Source organism: Odocoileus virginianus, chromosome 19 (assembly GCF_023699985.2).
Source record: "Odocoileus virginianus isolate 20LAN1187 ecotype Illinois chromosome 19, Ovbor_1.2, whole genome shotgun sequence".
Classification (NCBI taxonomy): domain Eukaryota; kingdom Metazoa; phylum Chordata; class Mammalia; order Artiodactyla; family Cervidae; genus Odocoileus; species Odocoileus virginianus.
The window spans coordinates 35,412,627-35,438,381 of NC_069692.1; the positions used below are offsets into that span (position 1 = coordinate 35,412,627).

General features: G+C 37.4%; 1 protein-coding gene and 1 long non-coding RNA gene across 5 annotated transcripts in view; one reads left to right on the forward strand and one right to left on the reverse strand.

The window, feature by feature from the left end:
* Window positions 1–1,549: 1,549 nt before the first annotated feature.
* Window positions 1,550–5,148, reverse strand: LOC139029703 (uncharacterized). The gene is made up of 2 exons (XR_011481917.1): window positions 4,772–5,148; window positions 1,550–4,386 (listed from the first exon to the last, which is right to left on the reverse strand). It is a non-coding gene; the product is annotated as an uncharacterized lncRNA (long non-coding RNA).
* A 54-nt stretch (window positions 5,149–5,202) lies between these two features.
* Window positions 5,203–25,755, forward strand: part of MMS22L (MMS22 like, DNA repair protein) — a 119,245-nt gene continuing 98,692 nt past the window's right edge. Inside the window, exons 1-10 of one of the 4 annotated variants that reach the window (XM_070450077.1) lie at window positions 5,203–5,321; window positions 5,909–6,085; window positions 7,397–7,522; window positions 11,671–11,720; window positions 15,156–15,243; window positions 15,338–15,515; window positions 17,930–18,020; window positions 19,606–19,736; window positions 21,158–21,271; window positions 24,152–24,325. In XM_070450077.1, coding sequence (XP_070306178.1) covers window positions 5,922–6,085; window positions 7,397–7,522; window positions 11,671–11,720; window positions 15,156–15,243; window positions 15,338–15,515; window positions 17,930–18,020; window positions 19,606–19,736; window positions 21,158–21,271; window positions 24,152–24,325 — 1,116 coding nt within the window. In that variant the 5' untranslated portion in view covers window positions 5,203–5,321; window positions 5,909–5,921. Of the gene's footprint in view, window positions 5,322–5,908; window positions 6,086–7,396; window positions 7,523–11,670; window positions 11,721–15,155; window positions 15,244–15,337; window positions 15,516–17,929; window positions 18,021–19,605; window positions 19,737–21,157; window positions 21,272–24,151; window positions 24,326–25,755 lie in introns of those variants that run through there. The other 3 variants (XM_020909708.2, XM_070450079.1, XM_070450080.1) reach the window with 3 other exon arrangements.

Sequence of the window (25,755 nt, forward strand, 5' to 3'; positions counted from 1 at the left end):
CAAAAGTCTTTTAAAGGGCCTACTAAGGTACTATCCCAGATGCTGAGGACATAATAATGGACAAATCTCAAGCTTATTGCCTACTGAGGAGACAGATATGGCACAATTTACTCTATGTATATGAAGTATACTATCCTGCATATATATGCTATGTATAAAAGTGATGTGTTCTACTTGTATGACCTGAAAATCTGACTCAGGGATGTTTAGGAAAGAATAGAACCTTCGATGTAGTCTTTGAACAGAGAAGCAGAGTACCAGAAGCCCAGAGTTGAGGACTTTGTAAGGCAAACTCTAAGACGATCTCCTGAGCCAGGCAAAAAAATGACCAAAGTCTTAGCTAGAAAGAGGACTGAAGAGATGTAACTCGGGCAGGCATCAGGAAAAGAGTCACTGGGTAACTGAAGAAAACAGGCAGAGCAGGAAGCAGGACACCGTCTGTGGGGTGGAAAGCCCTCTCTCTGGAGGAAGCTGTCTCAGAGACAGGCAGATGCATCACAGCTCTTTTGCTGTAGCACAGTGGAGGTAATAATATAGTACGCATTACTGACACAAATGCAAAAAGAAGAATAATTTCTTTTTCCTGAACAGGGAGATGTCATGGTAGGCCATGACAGCACAGAAGTGATATATAAGAAGTGTCACATAAGAATCCCACTGGGTGGAGAAGAGGAAAGGAGTGTTGGGCATCTGTTGATTTGCCTGTATATATAGCATTTCATCTTCCTTCTTTTGGTATCAACATTCTGCTTTTGCTTTGGAGAATCACCCCTCTTTCATTTCCTGTTCTCTTCGAGGGATTATAAATTAAGGTGTCCTATTCCCTATCCACTTTCTAACTCTAAATAGAACCATATATTAATACATACGTGAAGAAGCAGGAAGGGCATGTGTGTGTGCATGCATAGTCACGTCCAACTGTTTGTGACCCCATGGACTGTAGCCTGCCAGGTTCCTCTCTCCATGGGATTATCCCAGCAAGAATACCAGAGTGGGTTGCCTTTGCCACCTGCAGGTGATTTTCCTGACCTAGGGGTTGAACCCGCATCTCCTGTATTGGCAGGCAGATGACCACTGAGCCACCTGAGAAGCCCCTGAGAAGGTAAAGGGCACAAGACAGTTTAAACTAAGTGTTTTCCAATCCATCTTCATTTGCACAATGTTTCTCTGATATAGACTAGAATTCAGGGATTGCAAACTGGCAGCCAGAAGGCCAACTTGGCCTAGAAATGTGTTTTTCTGGACTCGTGTGATTTTTTTCTAGTGTGTTTATATGTCTTTACACAGGGCTTACAACCTTCTGAAGACCACGTAGTCTAGTGTTAGTCACTCAGTCATATTTGACTTTTTAAAACCCCATGGACCCCAAGTCCATGGAATTCTCCAGGCAAGAATACTAGAGTGGGAAGACATTCCCTTCTCCAGGGTATCTTCCCAACCCCGGTCTCATGCATTGCAGGCAGATTCTTAATCTTCTGAGCCACCAGGGACCTTCTGCCTTATCACCAGCCCTAAGGTTTCAGGTGGACATGAAAGGAGGCCAGACTGCTTATATTGAACTATGTCGGAAGCTTTACTTACATTTTTAATGTAATTGCCACAACAAGCTTATGAGGTACAAATGCGAAATGAGACAGGCTTTGAAATGAGACAGACCTACCTATAGAAATCATCTTGAGTCTTTCTACCACACCTAAAACCCAATTCAACAATACCATCACTCATTTAATATCCATTCAGTCTTTTAATATCCATTTACTCTTTAATATCGACTTATTGAATATCCTCAAGATGCATTTTTGAAGGTATAATGCTATGTAAAAGCAGACATGGTTCCTCTTCTCTTGAAGCTTACATTGTAGTATGTGTTTTAGTCACTCGGTTGTGTCCACATCTTTGTGATCCCATGATCTGTAGCCTACCAGGATTCTCTGTCCATGGGATTTCCCAGGCAAGAATACTGGAGTGGGCTGCCATTTCCTTCTCCACGGGATCTTCTTGACACAGGGACTGAACCTGGGTCTGTCACAATGCAGACAGATTCTTTACCACCTGAGCCACCAGGTAAGTAGTGTAGGATATAAATATTACCAATCACGTGAAAAGTGAAAGTGAAGTCGCTCAGTTGTGTCCAACTCTTTGCAACCCCATGGACTGTAGCCCGCCAGACTCCTCTGTCCATGGGATTCTCCAAGCAAGAATACTGGAGTGGGTTGCCATTTCTCCTCCAGGGGATCTTCCCAACCCAGGGATTGAACCCAGGTCTCCCGCATTGCAGACAGATGCTTAATCCTCTCAGCCACCAGGGAAGCCAATTACATATGTTACTATAAAGTTGCACCTGTGGTGAGTCCTTCCAAAGTGAGCTCCATGGATACCTATAATAGAGGGAGTTGGTATAATTTACAGAGATCATGGAAGACTTCTCCGAGGGTTAGATATATGAGAAAAGATCTGAAGGATGTGCAGTAGTACTATGAAGGGGAAGAAAGCACATTGGAGGCAGAGAGAACGACATGTACACAGACCTTGCGGAAAAGTGCGTGCATGCCACAGCGCTTCAGTCATGTCCAACTTTTTGGGACCCTATGGACCATAGCCTGCCAGGCGCCTCTGTTCATGGGATCCTCCAGGCATGAATACTGGAGTGGGTTGCCATGCCCTCCTCCAGCAGATTTTCCCGACCCAGGGACTGAACCTGTGTCACCTGCATTAGCAGTAGGAGTCTTTCCCCAGTGAGCCACCAGGGAAGCCTTTCAGTGTCTTATGTTCTTGTGCAGTCGGCCAGTCGTGTCCAACTCTTTACAACTTCATGGACTGTAGCCCGCCAGACTCCTCTGTCCGTGGAATTCTCCAGGCAAGAATACTGGATGCCCTTCTCCAGGGGATCGTCCCGGCCCAGGGATTGAAGCTAGGTCTCCTGTACAGCACAGGAGATTCTTTATAACACCTGTACAGCACCTGTAGATTCTTCACAGGCTGAGCCACCAGGGAATCCTATTTCTTCTATAAATGATAGCATTTTTCTCTTTATAGACATTGAAGCTCTGTTATTTATGTATACACTGAATATTTTATCTTCTTGATGAAATTAACTCCATTTCTGTCAGATTCACTCTATTTTTCTTCAGCTCTACTCCATGAGCCTGAACTTTATAAGTTACATCCTTGCCCTCTGCTTTTAAGTTGGCTTTGGCCACCAGTGATGAGGGACACTGCTTGGCTATTACTTTGGGGAGGGAAAGAGATTTCAGTATAGGTGCACCTTGGCAATATTGTTGGTCTGGTTCTAGACCACCACAATAAAGTGAGTCACACAAATTGGTTTCCCAGTGCATATAAAAGTTGTGTTTACACTATACTGTAGTCTATCAAATGTGCAATAGCACAATGTCTTTAAAAAATAAGGTCTATAACTTAATTAAAAGATACTTTATTACTAAAAAAAGTGCTAACCATCATTTGGGCCTTCAGCAAGTCATAATCTTTTTGTTGATGGAGAGTCTCGCCTCAGTGTTAATGGCTGATGACTGATCAAGGTAGTGGTTTCTGAAGGTTGGGGTAGCTGTGGCAATTTCTTCAAATAAGACAAAAATGAAGTTTGGCATATTGATGATTCATGAATGATTTCTCTGTAGCAGAGAATGATATTTGATAGCATTTTACCCACAGTAGAATGCTTTTCATAACTGAAGTCAATCCTCTCAAACCCTGTTGATGCTTTTTCAGCTAAGTTTATGTACTAGTTTAAACCCTATGTTGTCACTGCAACAATTGGTTAAGTTTGCTGTCCTACATGGCCCTGGCTTGTGGCACCCAAGAGGAATCATAATAGTGTCATCAACACTTACAGATCACCATAATAAATCTACTAATTAAAAAGCTTGAAATACTGTGATAGTCACCAAAATGTGACACAAGACATGAAGTGAGTAAATGCTATTGGAAAAGTGGTACTAATAGACTTGCTAAATGCAGGGATGCCACAAAGCTTTACTTTGTAAAAACACAGTTATCTGGGAGGCACAAGAAAACAAACCACCACAAAAATGAGGTCTGCCTGTACCTAATCCTCTAGCTCCTTCCTGCTGGGTTCAGGTTGACATTGGCTATACTCCTTCATTAAGGTAGCAAAGGTGCCCATCAGCTGGGTGGCATCTCCAGCAGCAGTTAAGTCTCCCTGGGTCCTGGCAATCTCTTTTCCCTTACCTCTTAAGTCTAAAAGCAATCATGTCTCTGATTAGTTCCGGGAGCTTCACCATCACTTTTTGCTTCCTGGTAATACCACCCACATCTTTGTAAAGTGCCCTTTCATTAAGCACTTTACAGCTCCGTCTCTTGAGCATGTCATCTGTTACTTGCTGGGGGTTCATACTGATACACCACCTATGAAAGTAGTAGCTTAAATTATTTCAGAGAATTTATTAATTCTTTACACTCCACTCACTTATTTAACCAAACTGACTACTCAGCAACAGACACTTGAAAAAGGAAAAGGGGGTCTATTTCGCTATTACACCCAAGACAAAACTATATGTGGACGAAAGGGCAATAGAGAATACTAAAATTACAGCAGGACATTTAAATGAGAAATTCCCATGTTTTCTTGACACTGAAGACGGCTGAACAATGTTATCTCTGATTTAGACTGAAAAGTCTTTACAAAAGTGTCCAAGGTTAAGTGTCTTAAACCTGTCCCGATAATGTTGTTAAAGGTTGGGGGGGGACGCGCAACAGTTTTTATACTGAAGTCAAGTTCCATGTGACTTACTCAGTGTTTCCACCCACTGGAGTAACCTCATTTTTGCACCTGCCTTGTCCATAATCCATGAACAAAAGGCATCTTCGACCTCAACAAAGCAGCTGCTGGGACTAGCTCAGGAACGAGAGGCTCAGGCGCGGCCCTCAGACACTCGTTTGCGATTGGCTCCAGCGGAGCTCTTAAGTTCACCCAGACTGCAAACCCCGCGGTCCCTAAACCTTGTTCACCTCAGCCCGTTTCCTTCTTAAGTGAGGCCCCGCCTTCCGGCCCAAAGTACCAATTAAAACTACCAAGGCAAGGGGGAAAAAAATAAGAAAGTAAAAATGCTGAAAGCCTTACAGAGTCCTCGACTGGAAGATTCTCGCGAGAACTTCAGGAGTGCCGACGGGTCCCTCAGAGATCTCGCGAGCGCACCTCCGGGGGCGGGTTTCTCCGTAGCCCCGCCCTTCTTGAGCGCGGCGTCTTGGCGGGAGTTTCGTCTGTTTGGTTTCTAGACCCCTGGACTCTCTGGCTCTGGCCGGCACAGCTGGGGCGGGTCTCGCGGACTCAGAGTAAGTAGGTACGATGTGCACCAAACCAAGGGGACTGGGGTCCGGACCGCCTCGCCCTGTGGTCGGCCCGCGCAGATCGCTGCCTTGTGCGGACCTGGCGGGACTTGTTCTGGGCCCTCTGGATCCACGCCTGGAGTCGGCCAGGGAGCTTGCAGTTCAGACACTGCGGGGAAACTGGCTCAGTGCGGTGTAGTAACTTAGCGGAGGGCGCAGGTCTAGTCGAGCTCTGGGCTTGAGGCTGAATCTGTCCTGCAAACATTTTTTTTTTCTCCCCCGCTTCACCCTGTACTGGGCTGCAGGATCTGACGTAGAGGGGATTTTTAAGTTCCTGCCACAGCCAGTCCGGGGCGCAGTGTAAATTCTGACAGCCTTGATATAGGGGAGTCGGTGGGCAGGGGTGGGGTGGAGGGGTATATATTTGTTGAGGATTTACTTCGCTTCTCGTTTTTTTTTTCCTGTGTGCTGGGGGTGGGGGACGTTTGGGGAACTTTCTGAGGTCACCCCAAATCTCTCGGCCCTCCCCACCTCCAGGAATCACATCACAACTTCTTTGGAGCCCTTACTGATAGTCTTTAATGAACTCCAAACATTTCAGGACATGGTAAACAATGGATAACTGTCCCGCTGCGTCCACGTTTCTGACCGACAGCTTGGAACTGGAACTGGAGACAGAATGGTGCAGTCCCCCTTGCTTTTCTTGTGATTTTGACCACAGAGGAGGAGGAAAACATTTTTCTGGCGAGTCCTACCTCTCCAGCGGATCTCTTAAGCGGTAGGTTAAAAAAAAAATCGGAAACTGCTTTTCCCTATTCAGAGTTTAGGAGTCTGTTTAGGAATGTTATTTAATTAAGACTTCAGTCAATTAAACTTTAATGTTCATCAGGCACTGTTTTTGCAAATCAGCTCGAATTACCATAGGGATGCACGCTAATAGTTCTGTTGCTTTCCTGTTAGAGCATACACATACCTGAAAGATTTTTGGAAGGACAATTTCCTTGCTACCTGCTGTTGTCTTACCTCACCGCTGCCTCAGCTTTGGAGTAGGGAGCCGGACACTAGTTTTAGCTTTTACTTAAAGTTGAATTATAAACTATCTGGGCTTTTTGAAGTGGCACATTTTTTTGTTGCCCCAGAGTCTTCTAATTCTGTATATTTGTGCGTAGAGAAGTCTTACAGTCTTTTTTTAAGCTTTTCTTTTTTTTTTTTTACTTTCAAGTAAATGCTCCAGATTGTGTAAATTCACAGAAATATTATTTTCAAATCTCTTGTCTTGAACAGTTGTATATTCGTATTTCAGTAAAACTGCTGTTATTGAAATATTTTGGAAATACCTGCTGAGGCAGTTTTATTCAGAACAGAAAGCATTTTTGTTGATTTTTACAATTGTACCTTCTTTCAGACCTTAAAAGATGTTATTCAACTTGATTATGCCCATCTTTAGACAGGACTCAGAATAACTTTAACTGTTTTAAAAATTAAATGCCCCCTCAAAGGGTGAAATTCTACAACTGAAGACCACTGTTGAACACGGATGGAAAGTATGTTCCCTATGGAAAGTATGTTCTACCTTTTCCCCTTAAGTTATAGTGCTCTTTAGCTAAACTTTTCTTTTTAAAAAAACACAATATAGAGTTGAATTCTTAATATAGTTCATTTGCAATATTAGTGAGATACAGGTTATCAAGGCATTACCTGACTTTTAACATAGTTGACATGTCATGGGTAATACGGATTCATATAATGCCAGAAACTCCTGCTATAGTATGAGATATAGCATACATTTCATGAAATTGAATCAGAATTTTTATTTCAGGGTAATTTTTTTTTTCCATTTATTTTTATTAGTTGGAGGCTAATTACTTTACATCATTGCAGTGGTTTTTGTCATACATTGAAATGAATTAGCCATGGATTTACATGTATTCCCCATCCCGGTCCCCCCTCCCACCTCCCTCTCCACCCGATCCCTCTGGGTCTTCCCGGTGCACCAGGCCCGAGCACTTGACTCATGCACCCAACCTGGGCTGGTGATCTGTTTCACCCTAGATAATATACATGTTTTGATGCTGTTCTCTTATTTCAGGGTAATTTTGAATCTTGATCCTTTACCAACTAATTTTGAAGAGGATACAGTAGAAATATTTGGCATTCAGTGGGTTACTGAAACAGCATTAGTGAATTCATCTAGAGTTCTGTTTCATCTATTCAGGTATGTTTTGTCTTTTTTTAAAAACTGCCATTGAGTGAATATGCTGTTCAGTTTGTGTTTTTGTTTTTGTTTTGTTTTTTGCTTTCAGTTTTAAGTTACATTTCTGGGTGGTTTCTACACTTGATCTTAGCCAAAAGGCCGAGAAGTGATTCTGGGTGGTTTCTAATACTGATATTACAAAAACACCTGTAGGATTGTGATTGGTGCTTACCTGGTTATCTTATCAGTAACAACACTTAAGCAGTAATGCTTAATGGAGTAATGGTTTGAATGAGTTTATTTTTTAGTGGTTTTGCAGAATTTTATTCTGCTGTATTTGACATTGGACTTCTGCAGTGGCTCAGTAATAAAGAATCTGCCTGCAGTGTAGGAGACGCAGGAGACATAGGTTCAGTCCTTGGGTCTGGAAGCTCCCCTGGAGGAGGAAATGGCAATCCACTCCAGTACCCTTGCCAGGGAAATCCCATGGGCAGAGGGCCTGGTGGGCCACAGTAAGTAGGGTCACAAAGAGTTGGACACGACTAAACACACATACATACTTGGCATCATTTACTGAAAACAAATATTTAAGGCTTTGAAGTATACCATAACTTTGGAAGAAAAATAAAATACTTTTGCTGCTCTTCGTTGTTCAGTTGCTCAGTCCTATCTGACTGTTTGTGACCCTGTGGACTGCAGCGCACCAGGTCTCCCTGGCCTTCACTATGCCCTGAAGTTTGCTCAAACTCATGTCCATTGAGTCGATGATCCTGCTCAAGCACTTCATCCTTTGTTGCCCCCATCTCGTGTCCTCAATCTTTCCTAGCATTAGGGCTGCTTAATAGACATAATTTTTCAGTAATCTTTAGAGAATGAACTCAGACTCTAAAGACTGTGTAATAGAAATGTGATTAATTAATCTGGACAACATTAAAAAATGTTAATGAAAAATTTTAAACATACTCAAATATAGAGAGAATAGTGTAATGAGCTCTCACATACCTTCCATCAGTTACGATGAACATCATGGTTTTGTCACGTTTACTTCTGTCCCTTTCTGTCTACCTTTGGCTTAAATATTTTTAAAGCAGATTCCAGGTATCATGCTATCTCACCCTTAAATACTTCAGTATGTATCTCTTAAAAATATGAACTTAAAAAAAATAAACATTACCTCATTATCACAATTAATTAAATTGAAATGATTCATTATTATTTAAAATCCAGTCCATAATTCAGATTTGAGATTTGCAGTTACTTATCAAAGGCAAATATTGTCTCAGAATACATTAAGAATGTATACATGGTAATTCTAAAGTTTACCTGAAAGCACGAAAGATCCCAAATAGCCAAAACAATCCTGAGAAAGAAGAACAAAGCTGGAGTCATCACACTTTCTGATTTCAAACTGTATTACCAAGGTATAGTAAACAAGCATCATGTTATTGGCGTAAAAACAGACATATAGATGAATGGAACAGAATTGAGATAACAGAAATAAATCGACACCTAAATAGAGACAGTTAATTTATGGCAAAGGAGCAAAGAACATACAATAAAGAAAAGGCAGTCTCTTCAATAAATGGTGTTGGGAAAATTAGTCAATCACAGGTAAAAGACTGAAACTAGGCCACCATCTTATACACAAAAATTAACTCAAACTGGATTAAAAGCTTGAATATAAGACCTGAAACAATAAAATATCTAGAAGAAAATAAAGGCAGTGATCTCACTGACAATCAGTTTTAGCAATGTTTTTCTGGCTCTGACTCCAAAGGCAAGGGAAACAAGCAAAAAATAAGTAAATGTGACTACATCAAGCTAAAAAACTACACAGCAAACAATCATCAAAGTGAAAAGGCAACCTCCTGGAGGGGAAAAGATCATATATTTGGTTAATATAAAGGGTTAATATTCAAAATATATAAAAAATTCATTTAACTCAACAACAACAAAAAATCGTGAAAAAAATGAGCAGAGAATCTGAATAGATATTTTTCTAAAGAATAGTTGGAGTCAGCCAACAGGCACATGAAAGGATGTTCAACATGACTTAAGGAAATGCTGTCACCTCACATCTGACTGTTATCAAAAAGAAAAGAAATAACAAAATGAAGACGATATGGAGAAAAGGGTCTATAGACCATTAGACCTTGTGGTCTATTGGTGAGAATGTAAATCGCTGTTAAAGCCACTATGGAAAACAGTATGGAGGTTTTAAAAAATAAGATAGAGCTACCCTATGACCTAGCTATTCCACTTCTGAGTATTTATCCAAAGGACATAGAAACATTAATTTGAAAAGATAAATTCATCTCCTGTGTTCATTCTAGCATTATTTTTAGTATTCAGGATATGAAGATATAGAAACAACCTATCTGTCCTTCAATGGCTGAATGGATGAATATATGCATACATATATATACACAATGGAATATCATTCAGACTTAAAAACAAATGAAATCCTGCCATTTGAAGCAACATGGATGGACCTCGAGGGTATTACACCTAATGAAATAAGCCAGAGAGTGACAAATACTGTATGACTTCACATGGAATCTAAATAAAGCAAATGAACAAACAATAAAACAAGCTCATAGATACAGAAAACCAGTTAGTGGTTACCAGAGGGGAAGGAGTTGAGGATGTGGGTGAAAAAGGTGAATCGAGTCGACTGTATGGTGATGGAGAGTAATTAGACTTGTGATAGTGATCGTGTTGTAGTGTACATAGATGCAGAATTATAGTGCTGTATACTTGAAACGTGCATAATGAAAAAAGTGTATACATGATCTGTTTAAATGAAAATAGAAAGGTTGAGTGATTTCTCCTCTCACCCTGATCCCATGGAACCTGTGCCATGTTATATGTTTTGTTGGGAAAACAGTCTGAGTGATTCTGTATAGTCTTAAACATTAAAGAATGAGTTTATGCCATATGACCCAGCAATACCACTTCTGGGCATACACACTGAGGAAACCAGATCTGAAAGAGATACGTGCACCCCAGTGTTCATTGCAGCACTGTTTATAATAGCCAGGACATGGAAGCAACCTAGATGCCCATCAGCAGACGAATGGATGAGGAAGCTGTGGTACATATACACCATGGAATATTACTCAGCCATTAAAAAGAATTCATTTGAATCAGTTCTAATTAGATGGATGAAACTGGAGCCCATTATACAGAGTGAAGTAAGCCAGAAAGATAAAGACCATTACAATATACTAACACATATATATGGAATTTAGAAAGATGGCAACGATAACCCTATATGCAAAACAAAAAAGAGACTCAGATGTATAGAACAGACTTGTGGACTCTGGGAGAAGGTGAGGGTGGGATGTTTCAAGAGAACAGCATAGAAACATGTATATTATCTAGGGTGAAACAGATCACCAGCCCAGGTTGGGTGCATGAGACAAGTGCTCGGGCCTGGTGCACTGGGAAGACCCAGAGGGATCGGGTGGAGAGGGAGGTGGGAGGGGGGACCGGGATGGGGAATACATGTAAATCCATGGCTAATTCATTTCAATGTATGACCAAAACCACTGCAATGATGTAAAGTAATTAGCCTCCAACTAATAAAAATAAATGGAAAAAAAAAAAAAAAAAATGAGTTTAGTCTTATCCAGGACATAGGTTATAAATATGGCTCTGTTTTTAGGGAGTTAAAAAAGGCAACTAGAAAGAATGGCAAGAAAAGATTATTGTGAGAAATTAAGGTGGAACATCATAAATTAAAATTTTCACTGATTAGTCTACATTACATATTCTATTCCTTTTCAGAACTCCTATTGTGTTATTACATGACACAGTTTAACATTTCCTTATGTAACTGTTAACCTAGGATGTTTAATATAACTACCTTAAACTTCTTAGAGATATAAGCAGTATCTTCTTCATGTTGAAATCTATGATATTTAATTTTTGAGATAAATGTAGCTCTCAAATATTTTTGGAAGGACAGACATAGGCACATTTTATCTTCTCTCAAAGTGTTTACTACCTGAAGGTGATGCTAATAAACATTCAGGAAGCATCAAACATTATTCAGGAATGAGAGGCATTGAAGCTGTGTAAGAGATTTGGAAACACTATCTGTAACTAATTGTTACATGCTTTAAACTATTCAAAAACTAATTCTTACCCTATGTTTTTAAAATTAGGCAACAGCTCTACAACTTGGAAACCTTATTACAGGCCAGCTCTGATTTTGGTAAGTTTTAAGGGTTTAAAGACAAAAAGAAATGGTTCTCTGTTTCAGTGAATTGTATATGGATCTATGATGTGTCATTGGATATCATCATAACGTGAAGGAAGTCTTAGTTCAGAAGTTCAGGAGACAGTTATATTTAGTGTTCAGAAAAAGTATGACACTTAAATTTTGCTAGTAGATGAAATTTATGGTATTTTTTCCAAACCTGCAAGTAAAATTGATTTAAGCCTAAACATCTCTGAAGTGAGTTAGTAACTTGTTTTGGAGGTGGGGAGTGTGGTGAAAATGTAAAGTGTCAAACCGCATGCTATCTTCTTGTTTTCCTTTTCTGCTTTGTTGTTGTTGTTTTTTTTTATTGTGGGGTCATTGGTATAATTAAGGTAGTGAAGGGAATTGGAGGGCAGTGTGTTTTAGTACAGGCTAGCTGCTTCTCCTTTGAACAGTTTCGGTGCATTATAGTCTTCAGAATCATGATTATGTGGTCAGCCTGGGTTCCTAATAGTTCCCACCTCACTGAGTTCTCCTGAGGACTGAATGGCATAATGCATGTCAGGTGCTTAGCCTAGGATCTGTCGTTACTCCCAGCAACCACAGATCACGCGAAACACACACTTTGGTCAAAGAAGTGTTTTATTGGCTTAGGAAGCAAGGGGGAGAAACGCATCGCATCGCGAGGAACACTTGGGGCCTCTCAGCAAGCAGAGTTAGGGAGGGGCTTGTGTAGGGTATGCGCTTGCGCAGACTGACTAATTTTGGGTAGAGTTTAAGGGGGCTACGGCTTTATTCCGGATTTGATGCTGTTAGGAAGCTGGAACGACTTGGTGGCAGCGTATGGTAATTCTAAATTCTTATTTAGAAGGTGGAACACACAGAAGGAGGCAAGGGTAGGTTCTAGGTAGTGATGAGGCAGTAGTCATGTTAGCTGGCAGAGGGGGATATTCTGTTCGCGTGGTTGTGTAGTGCCTGTTTCTGTGTCAAACATGATCACTGAGGCGGGTTTTTTTTTTTCTTGTTTCACCAAAATCATGGAGTGACTTTGTGTGATTATTTTTGATAATGTATGACTGTTTAATTTCATTGGAAAACTTCATGGCCTTAATTGTTGTCTGCTGCCAGGGCTGTTCTGCTTTCTCAGTTTGTCCTCAGTAAATATTAAATATTCCTGTTCCGCTGTCACCCAAGTCCCTCCTTCATGTGCAAGGTGCTGATGAATCAAAGAGGAAAATTATGCTACTGAAGAGTTTGCAGTTGAGTAAAACAGATAAACAAGCATAATTGGCATGGGAAATGGAAAAGTGTAATAATAAACACGTGTAAGTTGTACAGGAACCGAGGGGTTTATCTGTTTATGTGCCCATTGCTGAATGATACCAGATCTGGGGCTTCAAGGATGAGGAGGACTTAGCCAGGCAAAAGTTTGTGGAGAAGTGTTGGGGATAGGCTGAGTAAGTGGTAATTATGTAGGCTGGACCCGACTATGTTAGGGATTAATTTTTGGAAGGGAGGCAATTATAGGTGTCTTTGTAAGCAGTGCCAAAAAGTCACAATTTTACTTCTAAACCCCTGGGGAGCCTCTACAAGAGTGTAGTGGAAACAGCAAAAATACCTTTACTATATAGAATGACTTAATTAAATTTGGTTTGTGGAAGGCATTTATTATGCAGGATTATTCCTTGAAAAGCAGTTATGGACCTAAAATCACTACAGTGGGCCATTTGTTGAAACGGTTACTTGTTACACTGACATTTTGGCAATGATAGATTTACTGGGCAGGTTAGCAGTATTGAAGACCATCCCTATGTCAGCTTGAGCTTCCCAGGTGTGCAGCAGTAAGGAATCTGCCAATGCAAGAGATGCAGGTTTGATCCTTGGCTTGGGAAGATCCTTTGAAGTAGGAAATGGCAACCCCCTCTGCTGTTCTTGCCTGGAAAATTCCATGGGCAGATGAACTGGTGGTCTCCAGTCCACGAGATTGCAAAGAGTTGGACACGACTGAGTGCACAGCACACATACATCAGCTTACCCCTCCATGCAGCTGTACCAGGGGTTTGTTAGTGAACTCCTGTAAACCCTTGGTCCTCAACCCTCTCCAGAAAGCCCTTATGTAGGGTTAGTTACTGATGGACACATGGTTCTTGTGCGCCTGTTGGTTTTACTCCAAGGATTGCTTTCCTCCTGAGGCAGAATAGTATATATAATATAATGTTTTTTTTTTTACTGCTACCTGGTATTAAATATAGCTGTTAATGTTACTCCTTTTGTGGTATTGTATTTTTTTGTCTCTAGACATTTCATCTGGATTTTTTTTTATGTTTTCCATTTCTGTTCTCATATTTTGTTAAATCTATCTTTAACATATTGGAGTATATCTACAGCTGCTATTTTTAACTTTAACTACAGATTCTTTCGTCATTGTCATTTCCAGGTTTGTTTGCATTGACTTTTTCCTCCTAGTTTTAGGATATATTCTTCTGCTGTTTTGAACATTTAGTAGTTTTTTTCTTGTGTGATGGACTTTGTAGCTTTTACATTGCTGCTTTCTGAGTTGTCTTGTATTCCTAAAACTAGTGTTGAATTTTGTTCTGGCTCATTGTTGAGTACTTGTAATCCATTGGATTTTTTTGAAGCTTGTAAATTTTGTTAGGACTTTTAAAAAAGTAGCCTTTAGTCTAATGTTATTCAGTGCTAGTAAGGCTTCTGAGGAATTTTTCTGGTTTATTACTATTTTTTAATTCTTGCTGGTGGGAACTTGAACTGTTCTTGATCTTTGTAAGCTTTGTAGGCAATTGTTTTCTGGTATTTTTCTCTGGCCTGCAGATCAGTAATCGTGAGTACGAAATCTGCTTTAAATGTGTATCAATTCCTGTTCCTCCTAAATCAGAACCTGTGAAAGGCCATCTACTGTATTTAGAATGAAATCAAAACTCATAATGACTTGTAAGGCTGCCTGTCACTTACTCCTGTTTTTCATTCAGCCTCAACCCATGCCATTCTTTCCCTTACTTCAGTATTTACATCAGCAAAAATTATCTGTGTGGTTACTATGTGCAAAACATTCATAACCACTCTAGGGAAAATGAGTCAGCCAGAAAACAAAAGCAGAGAAAATATGAGAATTAGATAATATGAGAATTATAGGAAAGTGAGGAGGAAGGAAGACTGGCAGCATGTGGTATCAATGAACCAGGTGTAAGGAAAACTTCTGTAAGGGCAAGTTAATTGACGACAGGTGGTGTCCATTAGATTGGATAACATGGGTTTCACTGATGACCTTAATAAGAGCAGTTTTTTTGTGGGGAAAGGGCGGGGGATAGTGAGAATCAGTTGAAACAAATGAAAAGGTAGAGAATTTCTGCTTATACAGCTTACAAAATTTTTTTGTCACTGATCACTGATTCTTTAAACCATGATTAATGTTACCTATTTTGGTTTTAGGGAAGATATCAACGCTGCATTGCAAGGCACACAATATTAGGCAGAACTGCATAACATTTCTTCATTATGTTAAAGTTTTCATCTTCAGGTAGGCTGTCAGATGAGTAATACGAATAATACATGAATTTCTGAGTGCAAATTTATCCAGACTCTAACTGCCTTTGGATCTCATCATGTCTTAGGTCCCTGCAAGTACACAGTGCTGAAAGTCATGTTCCTGTCCATCCCTACGAGACTTTGGAGGCACAGCTTCCCTCAGTGTTGGTTGATGAGCTTCATGGGTTACTCTTGTATATAGGACACCTGTCAGAACTTCCCACTACGAATACAGGAGCATTTGTAAATCAAAACCAGACTAAGGTTTGATTTGTTATATTTAATTTTTGAATTACCAGCTTTTGTTTTCTTCTTACACGTAATACTCATTCAAGAATGAGGGAAATGAGTCAAGAGTGTAGTTCTTGGACCTGACTGTGTGAGTTGAAATACTGGCTCCTCCTCCTATTAATTATGTGCCATTGGGCAAATAGCACCTCTTGCTTCAGTCTTCTCATCTGTGTAATTGGTTTAACTTCCTGGAGTTATTGGGAGAATTGAATAAAGTAAAGTGCATTAAGTGCTTAGAAATAGTTTACGTTGAATCACTGATAGCGCTTCTAATTTGTAATAGTGCAAATGCTTAAACATTTCAAAGCAAATAAAATAAACTTTATGTTCTAAAATTTGTATCCTCTCTCCCATTAATCAAGGTGTGGGCACACCCTAGTTTATTTTATAGGAAGATTTAAGATCATCACCTTTAAAAAGTTAGGCTTTCAAAACCACATTGTTATGTTTTCTGGCTTTTGAGATATTTTCAGAATATGAATGTTTTGACCATGCCTGCCATTTTTTTTTCCTGTCTGTGCTAATTATTCTCTCTGAATTTTAGCTTTTAAAAAATTATATTGTTAGCATGACCCAGCTTGTGGATGTATTGAACAAATTCTCCATAGGAAAATGTGAACTTCTGTGAGTGATTATAATTCCCCATGGGATTTCCTGAGTTATGTCTATTCTGTTTGACTTCACCAATTTGAATAACAGTCAGCTTGTAGGAATATGTCTTTGCCAAAATATCTAAGGTACAATAAAGTGTTTATATATCTGTGAAATTTAGCAATTAAAAATCCAGCTTCTCAGGGATCAATATATGTGATAATACAAGTAAATAGAGTTCCAGGTGTTTTCACAGGTGAATATATCTAATTCATAGAAACCAATTAGGTAATTGTTTTTAATCATGTCAGTTAATAAAGATTCATGGATGGATTGTGAGGAGGAGGGTAATTTTCCTTTTTAGTCTCTATAAGTTGGACTGGCTTTTATTTTCTGAATATCCATCAAATGCTTAAGAAAAATAAAATAATTTATCTAGAAGCAGAAATTAAAAGATGGACACAAGGTCCTCAAGCTAAGTTTTACTTTTCATAGGCTTTTAATTAGGCAGACTTGTTGAAAATATAGGTTACTTAAATGGAATCACCAGCACATAAACAAAAAAGTCATACACTGAAATACTGTTCTGAAACATCAGCAAAACCAAAAAAATCATGAAATAGCATCTTTCAAGACTTTACATATTTCTTATGTTTTGCCATTCTCATATGCAAGATAATGCTTTAATTGCTATTTTCAGTTGAACATCTGTCTTTTATTCTTTTTAAGGGACTTTTTAAAATTAGTAATATTGTTTCTTGGTATTATGTATTACAGATATTTTCATTTATCTTTTTCAGCAATTAACCTGACTTGCTAGGTACATAATTTTTTTCTGTGGAATTATATTTATCAATTTTTTCTTTGATATAATTCCTATGCTTTTGTAAAATACGTACTTTTTTTTAACATTTATCTCCAATTCATCTTTTAAAAAATATACCTTGAAGTAGGAAATCTAGTATCTTGCAAATGAGTAAGTTAATAATCCTGACTCTTACTGAATGACCCATGCTTTGCCCACTGATTTGAATGTGTGTCCACTTCTCTCTTCCTTATGTTTGCTGTTTATCATCTATTCCTGAGTCAGTGTTGTTTTACTAGTGTTTTGTTTGTATGTTTGATAAGGCAAGATCCCTCTCTGTCCTTCTTAGATGTCTTAATTAAAAAGTACGAATCATTGTATTTTAGTGAATCAAAATGTTGATTGGAGAAAATTTATTGATAACCTACACAGTACAGTAAAGAGCACTGGCCTTTGAATCAAATAGAGTTAGGTTTGAATCCTAAGGAACGAATGGGGGGGGGAGATTTCTTCACCACTTTTAACTTTAGTTTCTTTATGGATGTGACAGTAGTGTCTTAAATGATTTAAAAGTTCTTGTTAAAATGTTTTATGGACTTTGCTAGGTATTCATTACATTTAAAACCATACTTCCTGGCTAGAGTCTAAAATAAAATCATGAAAATGGTGTTTTAAAAAAATTCATTTACTGGTTTGCAGCTGTAGTAGAATATCTCTTGGTTGGTAGGAACCTTTACTATGCAAGTCTGTTCTATTCAGCAGCCCCAGGGTGGGTCTCTGCAACATCAGTTAAGAGTATATCCTATATCCTATCCTGCTTTTAAATATCTCTAGTGAAAAAAATCCTCTTAACAAACAAGACAGAGGTTTCCCTTGCACTTTTGAATAGTGGTAGGTTAACTTGTGCTTAGGGAAAATTATTGTGACATGCTATAAAATACCTAATGAAGTATTATGAATTTCCAATCACAGTTGATAATATCGTTCACAGTTTTACCCACCGTCATGGCATTTATTACATCTCCACCTAGATATCCATTGGCTGGTGCTGGAAATTCTTCACATGCTTGGTGAAAAATTGAGTAAGTTTATAGATTTCTGATTTATGTCCTTTTTTTGAATCTAAACATGTTTTAATCTAAATTGTTTAAGATTATACAAGTAATAAGTGCTTTCTGGTTATTATTATTTTTAGTCAAACAGTAACGAAACTAGAAAGTGAAGGTCTTAACTTCTTTTTTCTAAGGATAACTACTGGAAAGTATGGTCCATTTATCCATCCATCCATACTTATTGTTAGTATACATATATAGAAGCATATATAGGTAGAATTTTTGTTTTTGTTTCTAACCACAAGTGGTGTCATATTGTTCTGTGGAGGGTTTTATTTAATAGTGCTTTTAGAAATCTGTTCATGTTAGTACATACAGTTTTACTTGATTGATTTATGTTATAGATCTTATGGACCTATCATAATTTTAGCCAACTCTTTTTAATATTTCTGTTATTTCTGTTTGTTTTAACATTACAAATTATATTTCACTGAGCATCCTTGGGTGTATATACATCTTCAAATACTTGTGCAAGCTATTTTGTACAATAGGTTTTTGGAATTGAAGTAGCATATTGCACTTTTAATATTGTATATGCTGCTCTGGTGTTGTATAGTAAGATTCCCCAATTTTATACACTTAACCATGAGCATATCTTTGCCTCATACTCTTGCCAGTAGTGGCTATTAATATTTCTATTTTTTGCCAACTAATATGTGAAAAATGATATTGAATCTGTTTTGCAATTTCCTGATAATCAGTGAAGTTGAAGGATCTTTAATTTTATTGTCTTTATATTTGCTTTATTAAGTATTTGTTCATTATATTTTACAAAACATGTTGCATTATTTTCTGTTTCACTCTTTGCTGTTTTTCTTTTGAAGTGGTTTGTATATATTATGGATGGTAAAATTTTATTTAAAGTGTTGCTATTTATTCTGGGTCTTGTTCGTTATACATATTATCTAGTTGTAAATTATTAATTATTTAGGTTTTAAAGACATTCTTTATCTCAGTACCTGGTTTTCAATGAATTAATGCAAAAATACATATATGTATACATGTGTATATGTGAGCACTTACATGCATACATATGAACATAGAATGGTATACACAAATGTCATTTCCTCATGTTGACTATTTCAAATAATATTTTTTTAAAGCAATAGTTAGGTGAACTTACTCTGACACAGGTACAAATTTTGGTATCTGTTACCTTGGTTTGCTCTATTTCATGCCAAAAAGACTTGTACATGGTTAGTTTATCAGTATTTGTTAAAAGAAAAATGTTTTAAAGGCATTATTGGTTAGAAATATGGGTAAAGATTTTCTAGTATTTCCCTTGTATTTTTTTCTCTTTTGTTGCATTGTTGCTCTTTAGATGGCCATATTAAGGAAAGAAAATCTATTAAATGATACTTGGGAGGATTGAAACATCACTGCTCATTTAAGAAAGAAATTATTTTCACATTAAACTTTTATTTGCAGAAAAAAATTTTTTTAACTGTTTCTGTTGCAGTTTTGTTATGTTAATATAAAGGTGTACAGTCACTTTCTTATTTCTGAATTAGTAAAATCTGCTGTAGTTTTAAACAGAATTTTATTTCATTTTTAGAACAAGTTGTATATAGTCATCAGTTTATGAATCTGGCAGGTGACAATTTAACCAATGTCAGCTTATTTGAAGAACATTGTGAAAATCTTCTTTGTGATCTAATAAACCTGTCCCTCAACAGGTATGACAAGGTAATTCCTTAAGAGTTTATTTGCATTTTTGGTATTTAATGACAGTAGTCAGTACTTAATGCGTGTGGTTTGTTCTATGAGAATTTAACCTAAAATGATTTACTTGTTAATTCTTCTAATTTTATATTTTATTTGGGAGTTGGCTGGGAAAAGAATTTGAGTTAAACATTTAAAACAGGCTAGTATTGGTGTTTAAAAGACAAACCTTTTCTATTGGTCAAATAAAACAATGTTTATGATGATTGGAAATTTCTCATCAAATAGAGACCAGCCCTTTAATAACCTATTGTTATATAATAAAATAAATGAGTACTTAGGTAAAGCTAGTTGGCACATTTAAAGAGTGGTTTTGTTTGTTTTCATAAAAGATCTAGAATTGGAGGACATTATGTGTTTTTACTAAATTACTTATCGTAGTGCTTAAAGCAGTGATTTAAAAGTGCTATGGTATACATTTATTTTCAATCAATGGAAATCTGTTGACTGTCAGAACTTCAGGTTACAAGCATAATTGTTACCTATGGGAAATTGGGATTTTTAATTTTTTAAAATTTAGATCATGTTTTATATATTGTCTAAATCTAGTCTGTGCTTGTTTTTTTAGTGTGTGTTTATAATGTAATTAGTAGGTTAACTAGATATGATAAAGTAATATCTTGATGGTTATTTTACTATGTTAGAAAATAGTATAATATGTGAAATAATGAACACATTATGAATTTCAGAAGTCTGACTGTCCCTGCAAATATAGTGCATATTCTCTGTATGCCACTGAGGGTATATTTAGGAGCATTGAGGGTATATTTGTTACAAAAATAGTAAAATTGTCTAATCTTTATGAATTCCTAATAAGTTTGCTTAATTATAAAAAAACTTTAGTCATAATTACAGTGAATTTAAACTTATCCTCTAGTCATTTTCTTAGAAGTCTTTTTATTTGGCTGATGGATTAGATCAAGGTTTGGAAACCATGACCCTATAGCCAAATCTAGCACATCAACTTTTTGTGAATAAAGTTTTACTGGAACACATTCCCATCCTTTTCATCCATTGTCTATGACTAAAGTTGCAGAACAATGGCAGAGTTGAATAGTTGTAACAAAGGCTATTTCACTATTAAAGACTCAAATATTTACAGTCTAGCCCTTTACAGGGCTAGAGAGCATCCAATGCTCTCCATTGGATGAGATGATTAAATCATTTTTTTTTTAAGTTGGAAATAAATTCATTGTGTACTTTTGTTTTTAGATGGAAATTTATTTTAAAAGTTAATGAAATGGTATGTTTTTTATAAGCAATTTTATGTGATTGAGCATAAATTTTAAGTCATCAAAATCAATCTTTTAGGACATTTGAGGGGAGATATGTGATGTGTAAAATTCTGCTATCTTGTAATTTACTCTTTTGGTTCTTTTCTGAAGGTTAGGCCTTCTGAGGCATTAATGAGTCACCATTGCTCATGTCCATGCATTAAAGAATTATGGGTTCTGCTCATTCACCTTCTTAATCACAGAAGTAAATGGTCTCTCTCAGAAGTAAGTTATAAAACTGTTAGTTATTGTTACTAACCCTTACATTGAATTTATGCAGTTGGTTTGGCAAAGAGAAATCTTACAAAGCTGTTTTCTTTATAAACAGAGCACTGAGTACTAAATACTTATTGTATTTTTAACCCTAAATTGGCAATATGAAAATTCTAGGACAGGTATGAGATTTGAATCATAGTTTTATCTTCTCAAGTTCTTTTCTTTTTTCCTATCAAGAATCCGTTAGGCTAAAATACTTTAAAAATGCTCTTGTAATTCAGGAAACAGTCAGGATATGAGGCAGATTTAGATTTATTAATCAATTTTACAGTATCTTATTTCAAGGAGGGAGAAAGAAAAACACAAAGGGGAAGGTGGCAAGTTTTATTTTACCTCACTTTTAATCAGGTCTTCAGAATGGGCCTTTATTTTATTTCAAGTGTTCTGGGGGAAAAGAGAAATAGCCATAAGCAGAAGTAAACAAATAATTAATTGTGAAATGATACTTAAAGTGGTTTATATGTTCTTATTCAGTTAGGAATTTAGAATGATTTCTTCCTATATACATTTTCAAGATTTCTTCCATAAATTAAAATAAAAAAAATCAAAACTCCTCTGTAGCTCTCTGAATCAGAAACTCAATTGTAATATCCTAAAAATTTCTTTAAAGACACTACAAATTCAGGGAAAAGTAAATGGAAAGAACAGAGATACCATTCCTGTTAGAATGACCAAAATTGGGAACACTGACAATTCTAAATGCTGTTGAGAATGTGAAACAATAGAAGCTCATTCACTGTGGTAGAAATATAGAATGGTACAGCCCCTTTGGAAGACATTTTGCCCTTTTCTTACAAACCTAAGCATGGTCTTAGCATATTGATCCAACAGTTTTGCTCCTTAGTATTTACCCAGTGAAAACCGATGGTAGCACAGAAACCTGCACATAAATGTTGATAGCAGCTTCATTTATCAATTATTTTATAATTGCCAAAATGTGGAAGCATCCAAGATATCCTTCAGTAGGTAAATGGATGAACTGTGGTATATTCAGACAATGGAATATTATTTAGCGCTAAAAAGAAAGGAGCCATCAAGCCATGAAAAGACATGATGATGGAGATGGTATTGGTTTAGTCACTCAGTGGTGTCTGACTCTTGCAATCCCATGGACTGGAGCCTACCAGGTTCCTCTGTCCACGGGATTTCCCAGGCACGGATATTGGAGTGGGTTGCCATAGGAACCTTAAATGCATATTACTGAGTGAAAGAAGCTAACCTGAAAGGTTACACACTATATGATTCCAACCACATGACATTCTGTAAAAGCCAAAACTGAAAACAGTAAAAAGATCACTGACTTCTAGGGGTGGGCAGAACATACGGGACTTCTGCTGCTGCTGCTGCTAAGTCACTTCAGTTGTGCCCGACTCTGCGACCCCATAGATGGCAGCCCATCAGGCTCCCCGGTCCCTGGAATTCTCCAGGCAAGAACACTGGAGCTGGTTGCCATTTCCTTCTCCAGTGCCTGAAAGTAAAAAGTGAAACTGAAGTCGCTCAGTTGTGTCCGACTCTTAGCAACCCCATGGACCACAACCTACCAGGCTCCTCCGTCCATGGGATTTTCCAGGCAAGAGTACTTGGAGTGGGGTGCCATTGCCTTCTTCGAGGGGATTTCTAGGACAGTGAAAATATTCTATATAATTTTAATAATAACTTAAAATTTAATAACATTGGAGACAGAAGAGATTAAAAGCATTCTAGCAGAAAAATGCTGCTTTGAAAAGAATGGCAATTAGACTGGCAGCTGATTTCTCAACAGCCATGGAGGCCAGTGGGAATGGTATCATTATTTTACTAAAACAAACTAATTTTCAACATAAAATTGTTGATCCAGCACAATCTTTCAAGACTTGGATGAAACAGTTTTCAATGAAGCAGAATTAAAGGGAATCCTTAAAGATAAATTTAGTAGAAGAAGAATAATGCCACAGTGAAAAGGAAGGTTATCTGAGCTGTAGGAAGGAAGGGAGTAATAAAAGGGGTAAATGTTTTGTATAAATTATAATCGAGTGGAGTTAAGAAATAAAGTACACAGTAATACTAGCTTATAAATTGGGTAGGGTATAAATGAGAGTATTTTAAAGTCTTTGTTTAGTCCAAGAGAAGAGCAAGATACATGTTAACTTACTGAGATATTTGAATGTATGCTGTTGTTTCTAAGGTTTCACTGAAAGAAGAAAACGTAGATTGTTTAACTTAAAGCCTGATAAAGGGGAAAATAGTGATATTGTCAACCAAAAAGAAGGCAGGAAGGAGGTGTAGATGGAAAAAGTAGGTGTATAAATAGAAATATAGAATAAGGTGGTAGATTTTAGTTTAAATCTAAAAAAATCATTACAGTAACTGAAATGGACTACTAATTGCTCATTTAAAACATGCTGTCAAAGACTGTAAGCTGTTCATAAGAGAATCTTAAAAAAGTTCAGAATTTGGAACTGATAGTAAAAGATATAAGAAAAGATATATATCAAGTTATATCAAAGAATGGAAACAAGCTACTTAAGAATACAAACACATAAAAAAAGATGAAGCCAAACAATGTGTAATTAAGGCTTGTACATTTAAGTGGAAAAACTTACAAAATGATATAGAAGTCAGGATAATGGTTACTCCTGGATGGGAGAAGAAGATGTGATTATGGGAGCTGCAAGAGCTAGTCATTTTCTAATTTTTAACGTGGGTATTTTTATTATTCTCTAACTTTTACATATGTGTTTGTATTCTTTTGTGTGTATTTCCTTATAAATGTGAAGGAAAAAAACACAAATCAAGGTTTCTGGATCAGTGTCTGAATTTAATTAAATCATGATACCTCTATTTCTATAGTCATTTTGGAACTGGTTGAATAAGCTACTCAAAACACTTTTTGAAAAATCAAATGACCAAAGAAGATCTGTGCTTATAGTCCAGCCGAGAGACCCATTGGGTTTTAGTTGGTGGATTATTACTCATCTAGCATCATTTTATCAGTTCGATCGCCATGGAACACCAGATGAAATGGTAAGATTTTATTTTTTTTAAACTTTCTTAAATTATTAGTTAATATCTTTTTTTGTTAAAATAGAAAGTGAGCAGAAACAATAAAAATCAGATTATAATCCTACAGAAATAAATTTAGCTTTTGAAACTAGACATGCTGAATCTTTGTAAATCTTTAAAAAGTGATAACTAAAATCTCTTAAGATTGCCAAAGGGAAAGCCTACATCTCCAGAAATGAGTTAGAGAATTTTGAGGGGAAGATACTTTAATCTGTTAAACAACCAAGAAGTAAACCAAGAAGTTTACTTCAAATAAAAAGACAGGTTTTAACTCATATGTTAATTTCTAGTTAGAAACATTTTTTTTTCAGTGTCATTTAAAAAGCGCTATGAAATAAAAACCAGCTGGTTGATGTATTCATTTGAAACCTTATTTGTATATAACGTCTTCCATCTTCAGAAGTAGTATCAGTTTAGTTCAGTCGCTCGTCCTGTCTGACTCTGCGACCACATGAATCGCAGCACGCCAGGCCTCCCTGTCCGTCACCAACTCCCAGAGACTACCCAAACCCATGTCCATCGAGTCGGTGATACCATCCAGCCATCTCATCCTCTGATGTCCCCTCCTCCTCCCACCCCCAATCCTTCCCAGCATTAGGGTCTTTTTCAATGAGGTCTTTTTCATCAGGTGGCCAAAGTATTGGAGTTTCAGCTTCAATATCAGTCCTTCCAATGAACACTCAGGACTGGTCTCCTTTAGGATGGGCTGGTTGGATCTCTTTGCAGTCCAAGGGACTCTCAAGAGTCTTCTGCAACACCACAGTTCAAAAGCATCAATTTTTCAGCTCTCAGCTTTCTTTACAGTCCAACTCTCACATCCATACATGACTACTGGAAAAACCATAGCCTTAACTAGATGGACCTTTATTGGCAAACTAATGTCTCTTCTTTTAAATATGCTATCTAGGTTGGTCATAACTTTCCTTCCAAGGAGTAAGCATCTTTTAATTTCATGGCTGCAATCACCATCTGCAGTGATTTTGGAGCCCAAAAAAATAAAGTTGGACACTGTTTCCACTGTTTCCCCATCTGTTTCCCATGAAGTGATGGGACCAGATGCCATGATCTTAGTTTTATGAATGTTGAGCTTTAAGCCAACCTTTTCACTCTCCTCCTTCACTTTCATCAACAGGCTTTTTAGTTCCTCTTCACTTTCTGCCATAAGGGTGGTGTCATTTGCATATCTGAGGTGATTGATATTTCTCCTGGCAATCTTGATTCCAGCTTGTGCTTCTTCCAGCCCAGCGTTTCTCATGATGTACTCTGCATATGAGTTAAATAAGCAGGGTGACAGTATACAGCCTTAACGTACTCCTTTACCTATTTGGAACCAGTCTGTTGTTCCATGTCCAGTTCTAACTGTTGCTTCCTGACCTGCATACAGGTTTCTC